At 42.0% G+C, this 14,762-nt stretch overlaps 1 protein-coding gene and 1 long non-coding RNA gene across 2 annotated transcripts in view; one reads left to right on the top strand and one right to left on the bottom strand.

The window, feature by feature from the left end:
- The window catches only part of LOC149450023 (uncharacterized), a 103,238-nt gene that overhangs the window by 29,832 nt on the left and 58,644 nt on the right, over positions 1-14,762 (top strand). The window lies entirely within an intron of this gene.
- Positions 1-14,762, bottom strand: part of GCK (glucokinase) — a 42,978-nt gene that overhangs the window by 6,735 nt on the left and 21,481 nt on the right. Inside the window, exons 5-7 of the mRNA XM_089692398.1 lie at positions 11,090-11,189; positions 8,634-8,817; positions 7,226-7,381 (exon numbers count right to left, since the gene is read on the bottom strand). Of these exons, the coding sequence (XP_089548524.1) occupies positions 7,226-7,381; positions 8,634-8,817; positions 11,090-11,189 (440 nt within the window). The remainder of the gene's footprint in view (positions 1-7,225; positions 7,382-8,633; positions 8,818-11,089; positions 11,190-14,762) is intronic.

Raw genomic sequence — 14,762 nt, 5'->3', positions numbered from 1 at the left:
ATAGGTGCTCCAAGTGGCTCAAATAAACCAGAGGGATTTTAAAGGTTCTAAGTGTAGCATTTTTATTCAATTCATTGCAATATGAACATATAGTGTTACTCTCACATGTCAGGGTGTCCTGCTAACTGGCACCAGTCTGCATAGCCTGTGTGATCCAAATAATGAAATGCGTTCCAAGCCTCGCTCTCGCTGGGCCGGACATGACATCACAGGGTCCCGGAAGTGCTACAGGGCAGTAGGGCTGCACAAAATCACGTATATACAGTACATGCGATTTGCTTTTGCAGGCAGGGGGCATGCGCTGCCCTGCCCATGCCGCCATTGGCGACTACAGATATCAATCACTGGGTCCTGGCTGTAGATTTTCCGTCGGCACCCGGAGATCACCGAGTAGAACTGACAGGGGAGAGACCTCTGTGTAAACAACACAGGTCTCTCTCCTGCCAGCAATAACATGCTGCTGTGTATTTCTCTGCACAGCAGCATGTTTCCCTAGTAAAACATACACAGCACATTATGTAAAACATGCACACAGTTAACCCTTTGATTGCCCCAGATGTTAACCCCTTCCTGCCCAGTGTCATTAGTACAGTGTCAGTGCTTTTTCTTAGCACTGATCACTGTATTAGTGTTATTGGGATGGCAATGGCAGTTAGTCAGAACCCACCCAGTGTCAGAATGCCCACTGCAGTCCCGAAGTCCCACTATAAGTTGCTGATCCTTGCCATTACTAGTAAAAAAATAAAATAAAAGTTACAGTATATATACTGCCATTTGTAGACGCTATGACTTTCACATAAACCAATTAATTTACATGTATTGGGATATAGATGTACAGCATAGTATATAAGAGAGATATATGGATGTACAGAATGGTATATAAGAAAGGTATATGGATAAATAGGATGGTATAAAAGAGAGGTATATGAATGCATAGGGTGGTACATATTTATCTATTTCAGGTACTTCTATAGCGCTGTAAATATATATATATATATATATACAGTATCTCACAGAAGTGAATACACCCCTCACATCTTTGTAAATATTTTAATATATCTTATTAGACATTAATGGCTGTGTTGAGTTATTTTGAAGGGACAGCACATTTACACTGTTATACAAGCTGTACACTCTACTTTACATTGTAGCAAAGTGTAATTTCTTCAGTGTTGTCATATGAAAAGATAGAATAAAATATTTACAAAAATGTGAGGGGTGTACTCACTTCTGTGAGATACTGTGTATATATATATATATATATATATATATATATATATAAAAACAGAAAAGATACAAGCGCTGGATAAACAACCAAAGAGCGACTAGCATGAAAGGCAAACACCAGCAGCCTCAAAAGAAAATGTATCAAACAACCATGCAGCGCTAATAAATACAATGATGCATGCAAATAGTCATACAGTGCATGTAATAACTGGTAAAGTGAACACCACTTAATACTGAAATAGATCTTAGAAATTATCTAAAAAGTCCAGGAATAATAATGATGGTGAATAAAAAATCTTGTTCTTGCGGTGCATAATATAAAGAATTTCAAGGCAAAAAGGTGACACAATAAGTGACTTCTGTGACCATATTCCTCCCACAGAAATGAGTGTAGATTGCACTAACCAGAAAGCGCAATGATAATGCGCATTTGAGTGTTAACCAACTCCTGGTCATCCGGCTACTGAAAACTGGAACTGGATCACAGAGTGGTCATCTGGCCTGCATCAGCTGGGCAAACATCACAACCTCAGGGTCACCAGATATCAGAGGACGTGTAGTCGTCTCGCCACCGGGGGGAGTCTAACCAATCATGATGTGGCCACCAGATCATCCCAATAAGCCTTGAAGGAGGGGGGGGCTTGGAAGTAACGAGCCAAGACAACAGAAGATTCTGATAGTGTAGTACTTTATTATCCACAAGGGAAAAATAGACAGATAACTGAAAAATACTCCTCACATGTGTAGTGAGAAGCTGGTAGCAGGGAATTCCAAAATGGCCACCGGCCGTCCACAGGGGCCATGCGGTGTGACGTCACAGGGTATAAGGCACCTCTCTAACGCATTTCGTGCGATGGCACGTTATCAAAGGGAGTGTGCCTCCTGTAATGACATTTCTTAAATAGCGTGTGCCACGCATGCGCAGTCCCGCCGTGTCGCGTCATCGCGGACGATTTGCGCATGCGCGATGTGCGTGGACGGCGGCCATTTTACTGGAGCACATTGCAGATGATGGAAGGCAATACAGTGTGTAGACAGGAAAATACCAGGACATGTAAGCTGGCTCCTGGACAGGATCAATCATACAAGGGATGAAGCAGTAATATCCTAAAAAATAACCTTAATGGGTTAAAGGGACTCACGATGGGTATATCATCCCCCAGGGCATATAAAGGAAGAGGAAGATATGATATTACGCTCCTTACGAGCGATTCGCGCATGCGCAGTAAGTGCCGATAACGGCCATTAACCTGGAGCACAATACAGCTTGCCAGTGGCAATAGGATAGTTTATACATCATATGCCCGGGATCATGAGTTGTCTAATCCACCCATTCCCAAAGGGCAAGGGGTATAGGCTACCTGAACTCTGTGAGATACTGTGTATATATATATATATATATATATATGTACCACCCTGTGCATTCATATACCTCTCTTTTATACCATCCTATTTATTATTATACAGGATTTATATAGCACCAACAGTTTGCGCAGCGCTTTACAATATAAGGGAGACAGTACAATTACAATACATTTCAGTACAGAAGGAATAGGAGGGCCCTGCTCGTGGAGCTTACAATCTAAAGGAAGGGGGAGGTGATACAAAAGGTGATAGCTGCGGGGGATGATCTGGCGGAGATGATTCAAGTAGAGTTCTTAGGTGGAGGTGGGGTAGGCTTCCCTGAAGAAGTGAGTTTTCAAAGATCGCCTAAAGGCAGACAGGGTGGGGACTGACCACACGTGCTGTGGTAGGGAGTTCCAGAGGATGGGAGAGGCTCTGGAGAAGTCCTGGAGGAGGTGATGAGGGAGCTAGAAAGGAGGATATCATGGGAGGAGTGAAGTGGGCGATTTGGGCGGTATCTGTGGATGAGGTTGGTGATGTCTCTAGGGGAAGTGTTGTGAATGGCTTTGTAAGCTGTGGTTATTATTTTGAATTTTATATGTTGGGTTAGTGGAAGCCAGTGGAGGGATTGGCAGAGAGGGGCAGCAGTCGTTGATCGGTTGGTAAGGTGTATGAGTCTAGCAGCAGCATTCATAATAGACTGAAGGGGGATAGCTTGTGTAACGGTAGACCAGTGAGGAGGGAGTTGCAGTAATCGAGGCGGGATATAACCAAGGCGTGGATAAGTTGTTTTGTGGTGTCATTGGTCAGGAAGGGGCGGATTTTGGAAATGTTCCTGAAGGTTGAGGCGGCAGGATTTAGCCAGTGTGTGGATGTGGGGCCCAAAGGAGAGTTCAGAGTCTAGGATACTCCTAGCACCCTGGCATGAGGGGAAGGACCAATGGTTGTGCTGTTGATCTTAGTTGAAAAGTCGTGAGTGGGGGACCGGGGACCGGGGAGGAGGAAATATTACAAGCTCAGTTTTTGAAAGATTGAGTTTAGGGTAGTGATGTGACATCCTTGCTGATATGTCGCTTAGTAGATTTGTGATACGTGAGGAGATTGAGGGGGTGAGCTGGGGAGTGGAGAGATAGATCTGGGTGTCATCAGCATAGAGGTGGTATTGGAAGCCATGGGAGGTTATCAGTTGGCCCAGGGAGGAGGTATAGAGAGAGAAAAGGAGGGGCCCAAGAACAGAACCTTGGGGTACCCCAACAGAAAGAGGAAGCGGAGCGGAGGAGGAGGAGTTGTATGTGACACTGAAAGTGCGCTGAGAAAGGTAAGAGGAGAACCAGGAGAGAGCAGAGTCACAGAGGCCGATGGAGTGGAGTTTACTGAGGAGGAGTGGGTGGTCGACTGTGTCAAAGGCAGCGGAAAGGTCAAGGAGTACGAGTATGGAGTAATGGCCATTGGTTTTAGCAGTTAGTAGGTCATTAGTGAGTTTAATAGGGCAGTTTCTGTGGAATGTTGTGGGCGGAAGCCAGACTGTCAGGGATCAAGAAGGTTGTTGTCGGTGAGGTAGCAGTTCATACGGTTGTGAACAAGGCGCTCGAGAAGCTTGGAGGCAAACGGGAGCAGGGAGATGGATCTTAAGTTATTCAAACAGGTGGTGTCCACTGAGGGTTTTTTGAGGATGGGGGTAACCAGTGCATGTTTGAGCGGGGAGGGAAAGGTGCCCATGGAGAGTGAGAGGTTGAAGATGTGGGTTAGAGAGTTTAGGATAGAGCAGGAAGGAGGCTGCAACAGTCGTGAGGGGACAGGATCCAGGGGACAGGTGGTGAAGTGGGCCTTGGAAAGGAGTTCGGTAACTTACTTGGTGGTAACAGGGTCGAAGGAAGAGAGTGTAGAGTTCGGTATGTAGGTTAGAGGAGGAAGCTTGACACTGGAGATCTCATCCTATTTATCCATATACCTCTCTTACATACCATTCTGTACATCCATATACCTCTCTTATATACTATCCTGTACATCCATATACCTCTCTTTTATACCATTGTAGTCAACCATATACCTATCCTTTATACCATCCTATTCATCTACTGTATATACCTCTCTTATATACCATCCTAATCATCCATATACCTATCTTATATACCATCCTGTCCATCCATATAGCTCTCTTATATACCATTCTGTACATCCATATACCTCTTTTCTATGCCATTGTGTACATCAGTATACCTCTCCTATATACCATTCTGTACATCCATGACCTCTCCTATATTCATCCATATACCTCTGTAGTTAGTGCAGGGAGAGGAGTGCGGAGTGTACGGCGGTGGGTAGTTAGTGCAGAGAGAGGGGTATGGAGTGTATGGTAGTGGGTTGTTAGTGCAGGGAGAGGAGTGCGGAGTGCATGGCAGTGGGTAATAAGTGCAGAGAGGGGAGTGCGGAGTGTATGGCGGTGGCTAGTTAGTACAGGGAGAGGAGTGCGGAGTGTATGGTAGTGGATAGTGCAGGGAGGGGAGTGCAGAGTGTATGGCAGTGGGTAGTTAGTACAGGGAGAGGAGTGCGGAGTGTATGGTGGTGGATAGTTAGTGCAGGGAGGGGAGTGTGGAGTGTATGGCGCTGAGCAGGGGTGGATTGACCATTTGAAAACTCAGGCACTGCCCAAGGGCCTGGGGTCAGTAGGGGGCCCCATGAGATGCCCCTGGTACCTTTTTCATAGGCTTTTTTGAGTTTGGGCAAGGACACAGGGGCCCCATGATCCCCTATTGCCCGGGGGCCCCATGAGTTGTCAGTCCGCCCCTGGTGGTGAGTAGTTACTGCAGGGAGAGGACTGCAAAGTGTATGGCAGTGGGTAGTTAGTGCAGGAAGGGGAGTGCAGAGTGTAAGGCGGTAGGTAGTTAGTGCAGGAAGAAGAGTGCAGATGGTAGGAAAGTATACTTAGACAAGTATATTTAGACATGCTCACAGTGCACACAGACATTTTGTCCTGTAGACACCAGTCAGTAGCTTCTAACTGATAAAGTAACTGGCTCATCCCTCTCAAGACCCCCCCCCCCTCCCACATACCTGCAATTGCTGGACACAGAAGAGGAAGTCTTCCTTCTCAGACTTAGTTTGCAACTGAATCCAACCTCACTAAGCTTAATGAAATAAGTATTCCTCTTCTGTATCCGGTCATTGCACATATGTACAGGCGACAATCGGGAGCAGGGAGCTGTAACACTGTAGACTAGCAGCGAGTACACAGCACACTCAGTAACCAAGCCTCACCCCCTGGAATCTCTGAGCTGCCGGTACTTTAGTCCTAGCAGTGGAAAATGCGGCTCTGGCTGCCTCTGTCTGTGAGCCAAAAGTAAAAAGCCCATCAATGCTCCCATCTCTTGGGCCCCTTTGGTTGAAATCATAGGACCCGAGGCAGTGTTATGGACCACTTTTTACTTTCTCCATGTGTGCTGTATGTCAGGGCATTTTGGGCCCCCCTTCCCGAGGGGCCCGTGTTCACTGCACACTCTGCACCCATGGATGATACGCCACTGATTTCAGGTCTCTGAGTATTTACACACCCTACCAGCCACCATCTGGGCACACTCTCCCTAGGGATTTGCCAGGGCTTCATAAATATTATTTTACACTCCCAGTCTACCATCTTCCAGAACCTTTCCAGACAGATGGGGGGGGGGGGGGGGGGTTAGCAGTCAACCCTGCAGCCAGTGAAACACAGAATAGACAGAAATAATCAAACACAGCTCAACTGAATGCAGTGTGCCCAAACTAAATTAACCTAACCTAGCACAGCTATCTAAGAGGATGCTGCACACTTCTAGTATAAATGGGCGAACCTGTAACTGAGGAGAAGAGACGTCCCTACATTAGCAAAAAAATGGAAGCAACGTTGAAATGGGAGGAGTTATATTTGGCTGGCCAGAAGCTTTTTTGTTTGCCAGTGTCTAATTCCTCCTAAAAGCAACAGTATAACGCAGTGGTCTCAAAAGCAACTGATCCTTTGTCCTTTGATGATCAATTAAGAAATATAGATAGTAATTGAGGACTGAAAGAGATAGAAGATGAATAGAATTACATTAGGCTATAGAAGGTACAGTATGTAAATAATCTTCCTGGACCATTTTTGAAGAAACCTACAATTTCTGTGATCTGTAAAAAAAAACCTTCCTGACTATACCACTCATCTGCTTTTCTGATTACACTCACCTAAGCTTAGTCAATAAACACTTAAGGGTCTGAAAAATTGTCATATTGAAGGGGCAGCAGTATTGAGTACTTCCTCTGTATCCTATTCCCTAATAGCTATAATAAAAAATACAATAAAAATAAATATTATAATACCTCTAGCTACTCAATGCACTAAATGTCCATTATTATTATTATTATTATTATACAGTATATAGCGCCAACAGTTTGGTCAGCGCTGTACATTATAATGGGAGACAGTACAGTAACAATACAATACAATACACGAGGGGTTCGAGGGCCCTGCTCCTTGGAGCTTACCCATAATCAGCCTTTCACTAGGAGAGAAGGTAAAAACAGCAAGAACAGCACTAAAGCCAAGTACCAAATAAATCATATTTGTTCCTATATTATGGTTCTATTTGAGATTCTTATTTCTGTTAATATGGTTTCCAGTACAAGTGTGTGTTGTCCTTACCCTTCTACTTGAGATACAAATTGTGTTTCAAAACTCCCTCTTGTCTTCAATTTTTCAGAGGCCTCTCCACCACACACTAGATTTTCATTCACCATTTTCATGAGGACCAGCCTGACCAGCTCCCCCATGTATTTTCCACCAATCATCTTCTCGTAGCTGTACAAAGTAAGAAAAAGAAGTGGCCAAATAAAAATTAATACCACTTTGACTAGGCCATGAATAACTACCTAAACACCCCACAGTCTCACACTCTTATATCAGTCCCTACTGCATTGTTCATGACACTTTTCATCCTGTGGTTCTAATAGAATCTTGCAAATACAAAGAGTCATGCTGATTTACAAATTATCAGAGCAACAGAAGCAACATTTTAGTTTAGTTTGTTTTAATCAGACCAGCAGATTATATATTCTGATTAGTTGCTCAGGTTCTTTATTAGTCCTCATGCACACTGGATGTTTTTAAAGCTGCTGTTTTTGGCTTTTAACGTTTTTTTTCTACAGCTAGTAAACCCCCCAACATGTTATCCTATGTATCCATGCACACATAGACTGTATTCAATGTTTTTGGCTGGAAAAAACCCCCAGAACTAGTGGGTCTCTAGAGGAGTTTTTTAGCTGTAAAAAACGCTCTAACGCTGAAAAACGTGACAAAACAAGGTAAAACGCCACAAACCGGCATTTTTTGCCTTTTTTTGACTTTTTTTGGAAAAAACAACCGCTAAAAAAAGCAAGCGCGGGAAAATGTTGCTAAACACGTTAAAACACTGCCAAACACTAATCCAAAAACGCTAAAAAAAGCTGAAAACTCACGTTTTTAACATGACTTTACACAGCTAATGTTAACAGCGTGGCGCTTTATGCAAGTCACTCTGGGGTTTATTTGCTAAAATCAGGCTCACTTCTGCATAGAAAGTAATCAGTTTCTAACCTCAGCTTGTTCAATTAAGCTTTGGCAATAAAACCTGGAAGCGTATAGGGTTTCCATGCAAAAGGGAGTCTGATTTTGCACTCTCCAGCTTTAGGCTGGCCATACATTATTCAATTTTCTTGAGATTTTTGTTTTAGATTTACCAAAAACCATATAATAGGTCAAACCTAACAACACTTTCAATTTTATCCAATTAGGCAGGCCATTCCACTACAAGGTTGAAGGTAAATCTAAAAGAAATTGGGCAGAAATTGGACAGAAAATTGTATAGTGTATGGCCAGCATAAGTAAATAAACCCCTCTATGTCTAAATGTTCAAAGGTGTTCCCAGAAATCATCTCAGTACTGATGTCACATTCTTTGTGGTCCTTAAACAGTGTTACTTTCTGCACCAGTTTGCTTACATAATTAAAGAACAGGAAAAAGCTGCATGCCTATCACTTGCAGAGACAAAAAGGACAAGGTTCTGTATCCTTACAGTTGCTGACCAGGATTTAGTGAGCCTTCATCTATCACTCGGTCATATTCCAGTCGAAAGTCTTCCAGTTCCCCCGTGTCCCCAAAAGCTCCCCATTCCGTGTTGACACACATGCGCCCCTCTTCTCCTTCCACCAATTCCACATTGCACATCTCCTCCATGTAGCAGGCATTGCAGCCAGTGCCTAGATTGTTAGAATAGAAATACGTTTTAAAACACCTTTAGGTTTAAAGAACTCTGGTCTAATTACAAACCATCCGATTGGAGCTGCTGATGTCCTTAAATACAACCAAATACCACTTTTGATTACTTTCCTTAGAATGGGGTCAGCGTGCCAGTATATACAGTGGGGCAAAAAAGTATTTAGTCAGCCACCAATTGTGCAAGTTCTCCCACTTAAAAAGATGAGAGAGGCCTGTAATTGGCATCATAGGTAGACCTCAACTATGAGAGACAAAATGAGAAAAAAATCCAGACAATCACATTGGCTGATTTGGAAAGAATTTATTTGCAAATTATGGTGGAAAATAAGTATTTGGTCAATATCAAAAGTTCATCTCAATACTTTGTTATATATCCTTTGTTGGCAATGACAGAGGTCAAACGTTTCCTGTAAGTCTTCACAAGGTTGGCACACACTGTTGCTGGTATGTTGGCCCATTCCTCCATGCAGATCTCCTCTAGAGCAGTGATGTTTTGGGGCTGTCGCTGGGCAACACAGACTTTCAACTCTCTCCAAAGGTTTTCTATGGGGTTGAGATCTGGAGACTGGCTAGGCTACTCCAGGACCTTGAAATGCTTCTTACGAAGCCACTCCTTCGTTGCCCGGGCGGTATGTTTGGGATCATTGTCATGTTGGAAGACCCAGCCACATTTCATCTTCAATGCCCTTGCTGATGGAAGGAGGTTTGCACTCAAAATCTCACGATACATGGCCCCATTCATTCTGTCCTGTACATGGATCATTCGTCCTGGTCCCTTTGCAGAGAAACAGCCCCAAAGCATGATGTTGCCACCCCCATGCTTCACAGTAGGTATGGTGTTCTTTGGATGCAACTCAGCATTCTCTCTCCTCCAAACACGACGAGTTGTGTTTCTACCAAACAGTTCTATTTTGGTTTCATCTGACCATATGACATTCTCCCAATCCTCTTCTGGATCATCCAAATGCTCTCTAGCAAACTTCAGACGGGCCCTGACATGTACTGGCTTAAGCAGGGGGACACGTCTGGCACTGCAGGATCTGAGTCCCTGGCGGCGTAGTGTGTTACTGATGGTAGCCTTTGTTACGTTGGTCCCAGCTCTTGCAAGTCATTCACTAGGTCCCCCCGTGTGGTCCTGGGATTTTTGCTCACCATTCTTGTGATCATTTTGACCCCACGGGGTGAGATCTTGCGTGGAGCCCCAGATCGAGGGAGATTATCAGTGGTCTTGTATGTCTTCCATTTTCTAATTATTGCTCCCACAGTGGATTTGTTCACACCAAGCTGCTTGCCTATTGCAGATTCAGTCTTCCCAGCCTGGTGCAGGTCTACAATTTTGTTTCTGGTGTCCTTCGACAGCTCTTTGGTCTTCACCATAGTGGAGTTTGGAGTGTGACTGTTTGAGGTTGTGGACAGGTATCTTTTATACTGATAACAAGTTCAAACAGGTGCCATTGATACAGGTAATGAGTGCAGGACAGAGGAGCCTCTTAAAGAAGAAGGTACAGGTCTGTGAGAGCCAGAAATCTTGCTTGTTTGTAGGTGACCAAATACTTATTTTCCACCATAATTTGCAAATAAATCCTTTCCAAATCAGCCAATGTGATTGTCTGGATTTTTTTTCTCATTTTGTCTCTCATAGTTGAGGTCTACCTATGATGCCAATTACAGGCCTCTTTCATCTTTATTAGTGGGAGAACTTGCACAATTGGTGGCTGACTAAATACTTTTTTGCCCCACTGTAGTCTAATATTGGACACTATTAATAATTTGTATAAGAAATTAAAGCGCTCAATTTATAATGCATGTGCTACAGTATTTACCACAGTGATTGTTATTTACAGCAAATGTTACCATTAGTATTATTATTATCGTACTAATATTTGCTCTAAATAACGATTGTCATCTCATGCCTTTTAGCCTTGTGAATTATCCTTACAGCCATACAAACATGGAATGGCAAGGTTGTAAATAAAAGTTTAATCACGATGTATTTTAATCAAAGGTTATAATAACCAACTCATAGTAGGTCATAACTCAAAATTGTCCACAGTTTTCACTGTAATCTGCATTTTTTTTTAAATGGGTGTCATATATTACTATACTATTAGTTTTGTAATATGCAGCTTTGTAGCTTTGCAGCTTTATTTGTTCCAGAAAGAAGGGTGGCATTTTTACACTGAAAAGAAACCCACTATGCTATATATCCCCTATAGGAATTGCACTTGAAACTCACCAAGAATGTACACTTACCCACTATCAAGCCAACTTCACAGTGATGATCTTCATAATAACAGGAGATCATAGTAGCAACAGTATCATTCACCATGGCAACAACATCCATCTCAAAATCCTAAAAAGAGCAGAGGACAGGGAGTTACTGATAGTCTGGATGATAATTACCAGTAAACAAAGCATTACTGCTACCAATGGATATTGAGACAGGTGAAGTTCTGCCTGTGTATTTCAGTAATGCATACAGTATGTTGCAATGACAACATATTCTATTACACTATTGACTTGGACTTGGTAGCACATTTGCTATATGATGAATGTAACAAAAATCAAAAGAAAAGGTAGCGCTAATTAAACAAACATATTTCTGTGACATATTTGATATATAAACCAAAGAAGTTGTGCAAATATTCATAAAAAATATATAAAAACTAAAATTTTTAAGTGTCACAAGCCGACACTAGCATAGACCGCAAAACGTGAAGACGTCGAGTGACAAAACGCGTAGGTTGGAGCCTCGGAGTGACGTCACCATGTTCCGTAAGCTGCCAGCGTCTCTGGCTTTTGAAGTGTTTTTTTTGTGTTTTTGCGGTCTTTGCTAGTGTTGGCTTGTGACACTTAAAAATGTGAGTTGTTTGGATAATAAGCTTTTAATAAAAACTTTCTTTACTGTATCACACTATTTCCTGCTCTGTTCTCTTCCTTTGAGCGTATATGTTATATGAAGATCCGTACATTATAAGAAACATCTTCTGTTGCTGGTCATCAGTCTACAGACCATTGCTCCGAGAGCCAACATGCAATTTGCTAGTTTATAATTTTACTAGCAATTTGCTCTGGTGAGTTTATTTAATTCTCTTGGTGATGGAGTCTTACACAGTTGGTGGTGGATTTTCAACAATTATGAAGCTTTTGAATTGAAAAATAATAGAGACATTTTTTTAATCATATATTGAATATTTGTGGTTTTGCGTATTTATATATTTTTTAATTAGCGCTACCTTTTCTTTTGATTTTTGTTATTACTACCTCTAGTAGAGGGTGAGGTTTAGCAGCTTGATTTTTGGATTTAATTTTATTTTTTATTTGGCACTGTTCCCACTTATATGTTATTTCACTATATGATGAATGTAGACTTGCAGCCTCTTCTTAAGCAGCCAATTAGTGCCTCTGCCTCACACAATACCAGGTGAAGATGAAGAGGTGCAAAATGACTGGTTGGGAGTTCCCTGCGAAACATACCATTTTATGGTTTACTACTGCTTTGAAGCGTTAGTAAACCACGTCTGAAAAAAAAAAAATGGTAAAGTCAAAATGTGTTAGTATGCACTGTATATTAGCACATTATGACAGACTTACCTGTGAAATGGATCACTCCTGGTGGCGCCCTGTCACTGCTGAAAGGTAATTCATCTTCACCTGATCTTCCTTCTGGGTTCTCTGGCTCAGGCTGCTTAAATGGCCGATCAACGATGACGTCACTCCTGAGCATGCGTGCGAGAGTTACGGCCGTGGCACAGCTCTCGCAATGCACATGCGCTGGTGATGTCACCAGCTGTTTCACGTGTAATTCATCCTAAACGAACATTTACAGTACCCACAGGTTAGCCTTATTATAGGCTTACCTGTGGGTACGAAGCAAAAAAGGAAGTTTGCTCCTACTTTAAAGTTAAATTCCATGGAAAATATTTATTTTTCTATATTAGTTTTTGAGAGTGTGGTTATAAACCTTCCAGGTTATTTAATGCTGTTTACATGCCTTTTGGGAGATTTCCCTTTACTTCCTGCTCTAGTTCCCAATGGGAACACTTAAAATAGTGCTTTAATTGTCGTCCATTGTTTATCCTTTAAATGATATATGCCGTCCATGAGTCTAGCCATAAGAACTGTTTTGTGATAGAGTGCTAAATCTGGTAGTCCCAGTCCTCCTGTTATTTCTTCCTTATAAGTACATTGTATTTTAAATTTGATTTAGAACTAGCCCAAACATATTTCAAAAGTTCAGAACGTACCATTCGAAAGAATCTTGGAAGAATATCCATTTTATACAAGGCCACCCTAGCAAACCATGAATGCCACAATCTTATCCTATGTTTTCATTTTTGTTCAGTGGCTGGTCGTTTAGCATAAATAAATCTACGGGAGTCGTAGCGAAATAAACACCTAGGTATTTTAGGGCTTTTTCACGCCAGTGGAATGCAAAGTCTTTCTTTAAGGCGCTTACTTCCCCTTCTACTAAACATACATTCAATGCCTCTGTTTTATTTATATTAACCTCCCTAGTGGTCTGATTATGTCCATATTTCTGTGCTCAAAGCAGTACATTTTTTTGCATGGAAATATGTATTTTTTTTAGGCCTGTAATTTTTAGGAATAACTCACTGAAATCTGTCGGAACAAGAGTCTAGTAAACATCCCCGGTATGTTACAATTTGAAACATGAAATCATAAATTATAATTTAATAAATAATCATAAAAAATTATAATATAATAATAATAAATTTAATTCAATAATATAATCAAACCAAAAACACTGAAATTTGAAATAGAGCGCCAAGTTCGCACATCACTGAGCAAAGTCGCAAAATCGGTTTCAGTGTCTGATGACGAATTTCCCCACGAATCATTATCACTCAATTCCGCAAGTGGTTCTGATTTACTATCGCTGTTCTCTAGCTGGTCTAAAACCGTTTTGACCTAAAGGGACGCTTTTTGGACGCCATGGACGTTTCACAGTTTCCAGGCAGAAAGAACAGTAAAAATGCAGGCAGGGCACAGGACAAAGCACTAGGGACAAAATGTATGTGAAATGGTTTGATACAGTAATGTTTTACTATGTGATTTTAGTGTATTTAGTGAATGTCTCTTTTTGTCATTTTCAAATTTCCCTCTGTTCCGTCCCCCGTACGTCCCGACGCTCCCAGGGAACGGAACCCAGATGACAGATGCCGGTATCCGCCGGAGGACATTGCCAGGGACACTGCAGGAGGGACATCGCAGGAGCGCAGGACAAGGTAAGTGAAAAAGAGATCCGGAGCAGTGCCGCATGGTAAGCCCGAGTGTAGCTCGGGGTTACCGCTTGTGGTACTGAAACTTTACCCCGAGCAACACTCGAGAATACCTCCAGGGTGGCTACCCATAAGGTTACTAACCACAGAAAAGGCATTCAATTCTTGTAGCAATGCTGGAAAGGCTATGCGAGAATTAGAAACAAATAACAGTAGCTCATCAGCAAAAGGACACATTTTACATTCCATATTACTTATCTCACTTTCTAATCTGTTGACCACAAAAGAAGTGAGGGTGAATCTCCCAAAAGTGGATGAAGGCAGCAATAAAAGCTTGATGAAGATCCAATAAACTGTAAAAGACCACTTGCATAAGCTATTTCATAGCAAGATGTTCGCTTTAATTTCCACATGATTGTAGATATATGATCTACAACATGACAAAATATAACTCAATGCTAATGGCATTGGATAGTGATATTGAGCTCCATTCACAGAAGGAGACCACATGCAGTATTTAGGTGTCCGGATACCTTTTGCCTAAATACCACATGCAATCCTGAAACTGTCAAATCACTATACCGTTTTGTGGTATTTGTTGCAAGACGCTTGGTAAATACCACATGAAAAGGCGTTAAAGTCAATTAACAGAAGGAAATAAATAATTAAATGTGGTAATTAAG

Source organism: Staurois parvus, unplaced genomic scaffold (genome assembly GCF_062004578.1).
Source record: "Staurois parvus isolate SC_StPar_1 unplaced genomic scaffold, SC_StPar_1.0 ptg000586l, whole genome shotgun sequence".
Lineage (NCBI taxonomy): Eukaryota > Metazoa > Chordata > Amphibia > Anura > Ranidae > Staurois > Staurois parvus.
The sequence above is the reverse complement of the archived record's forward strand: the minus strand, read 5'-3'. Positions and strand labels throughout refer to the sequence as shown.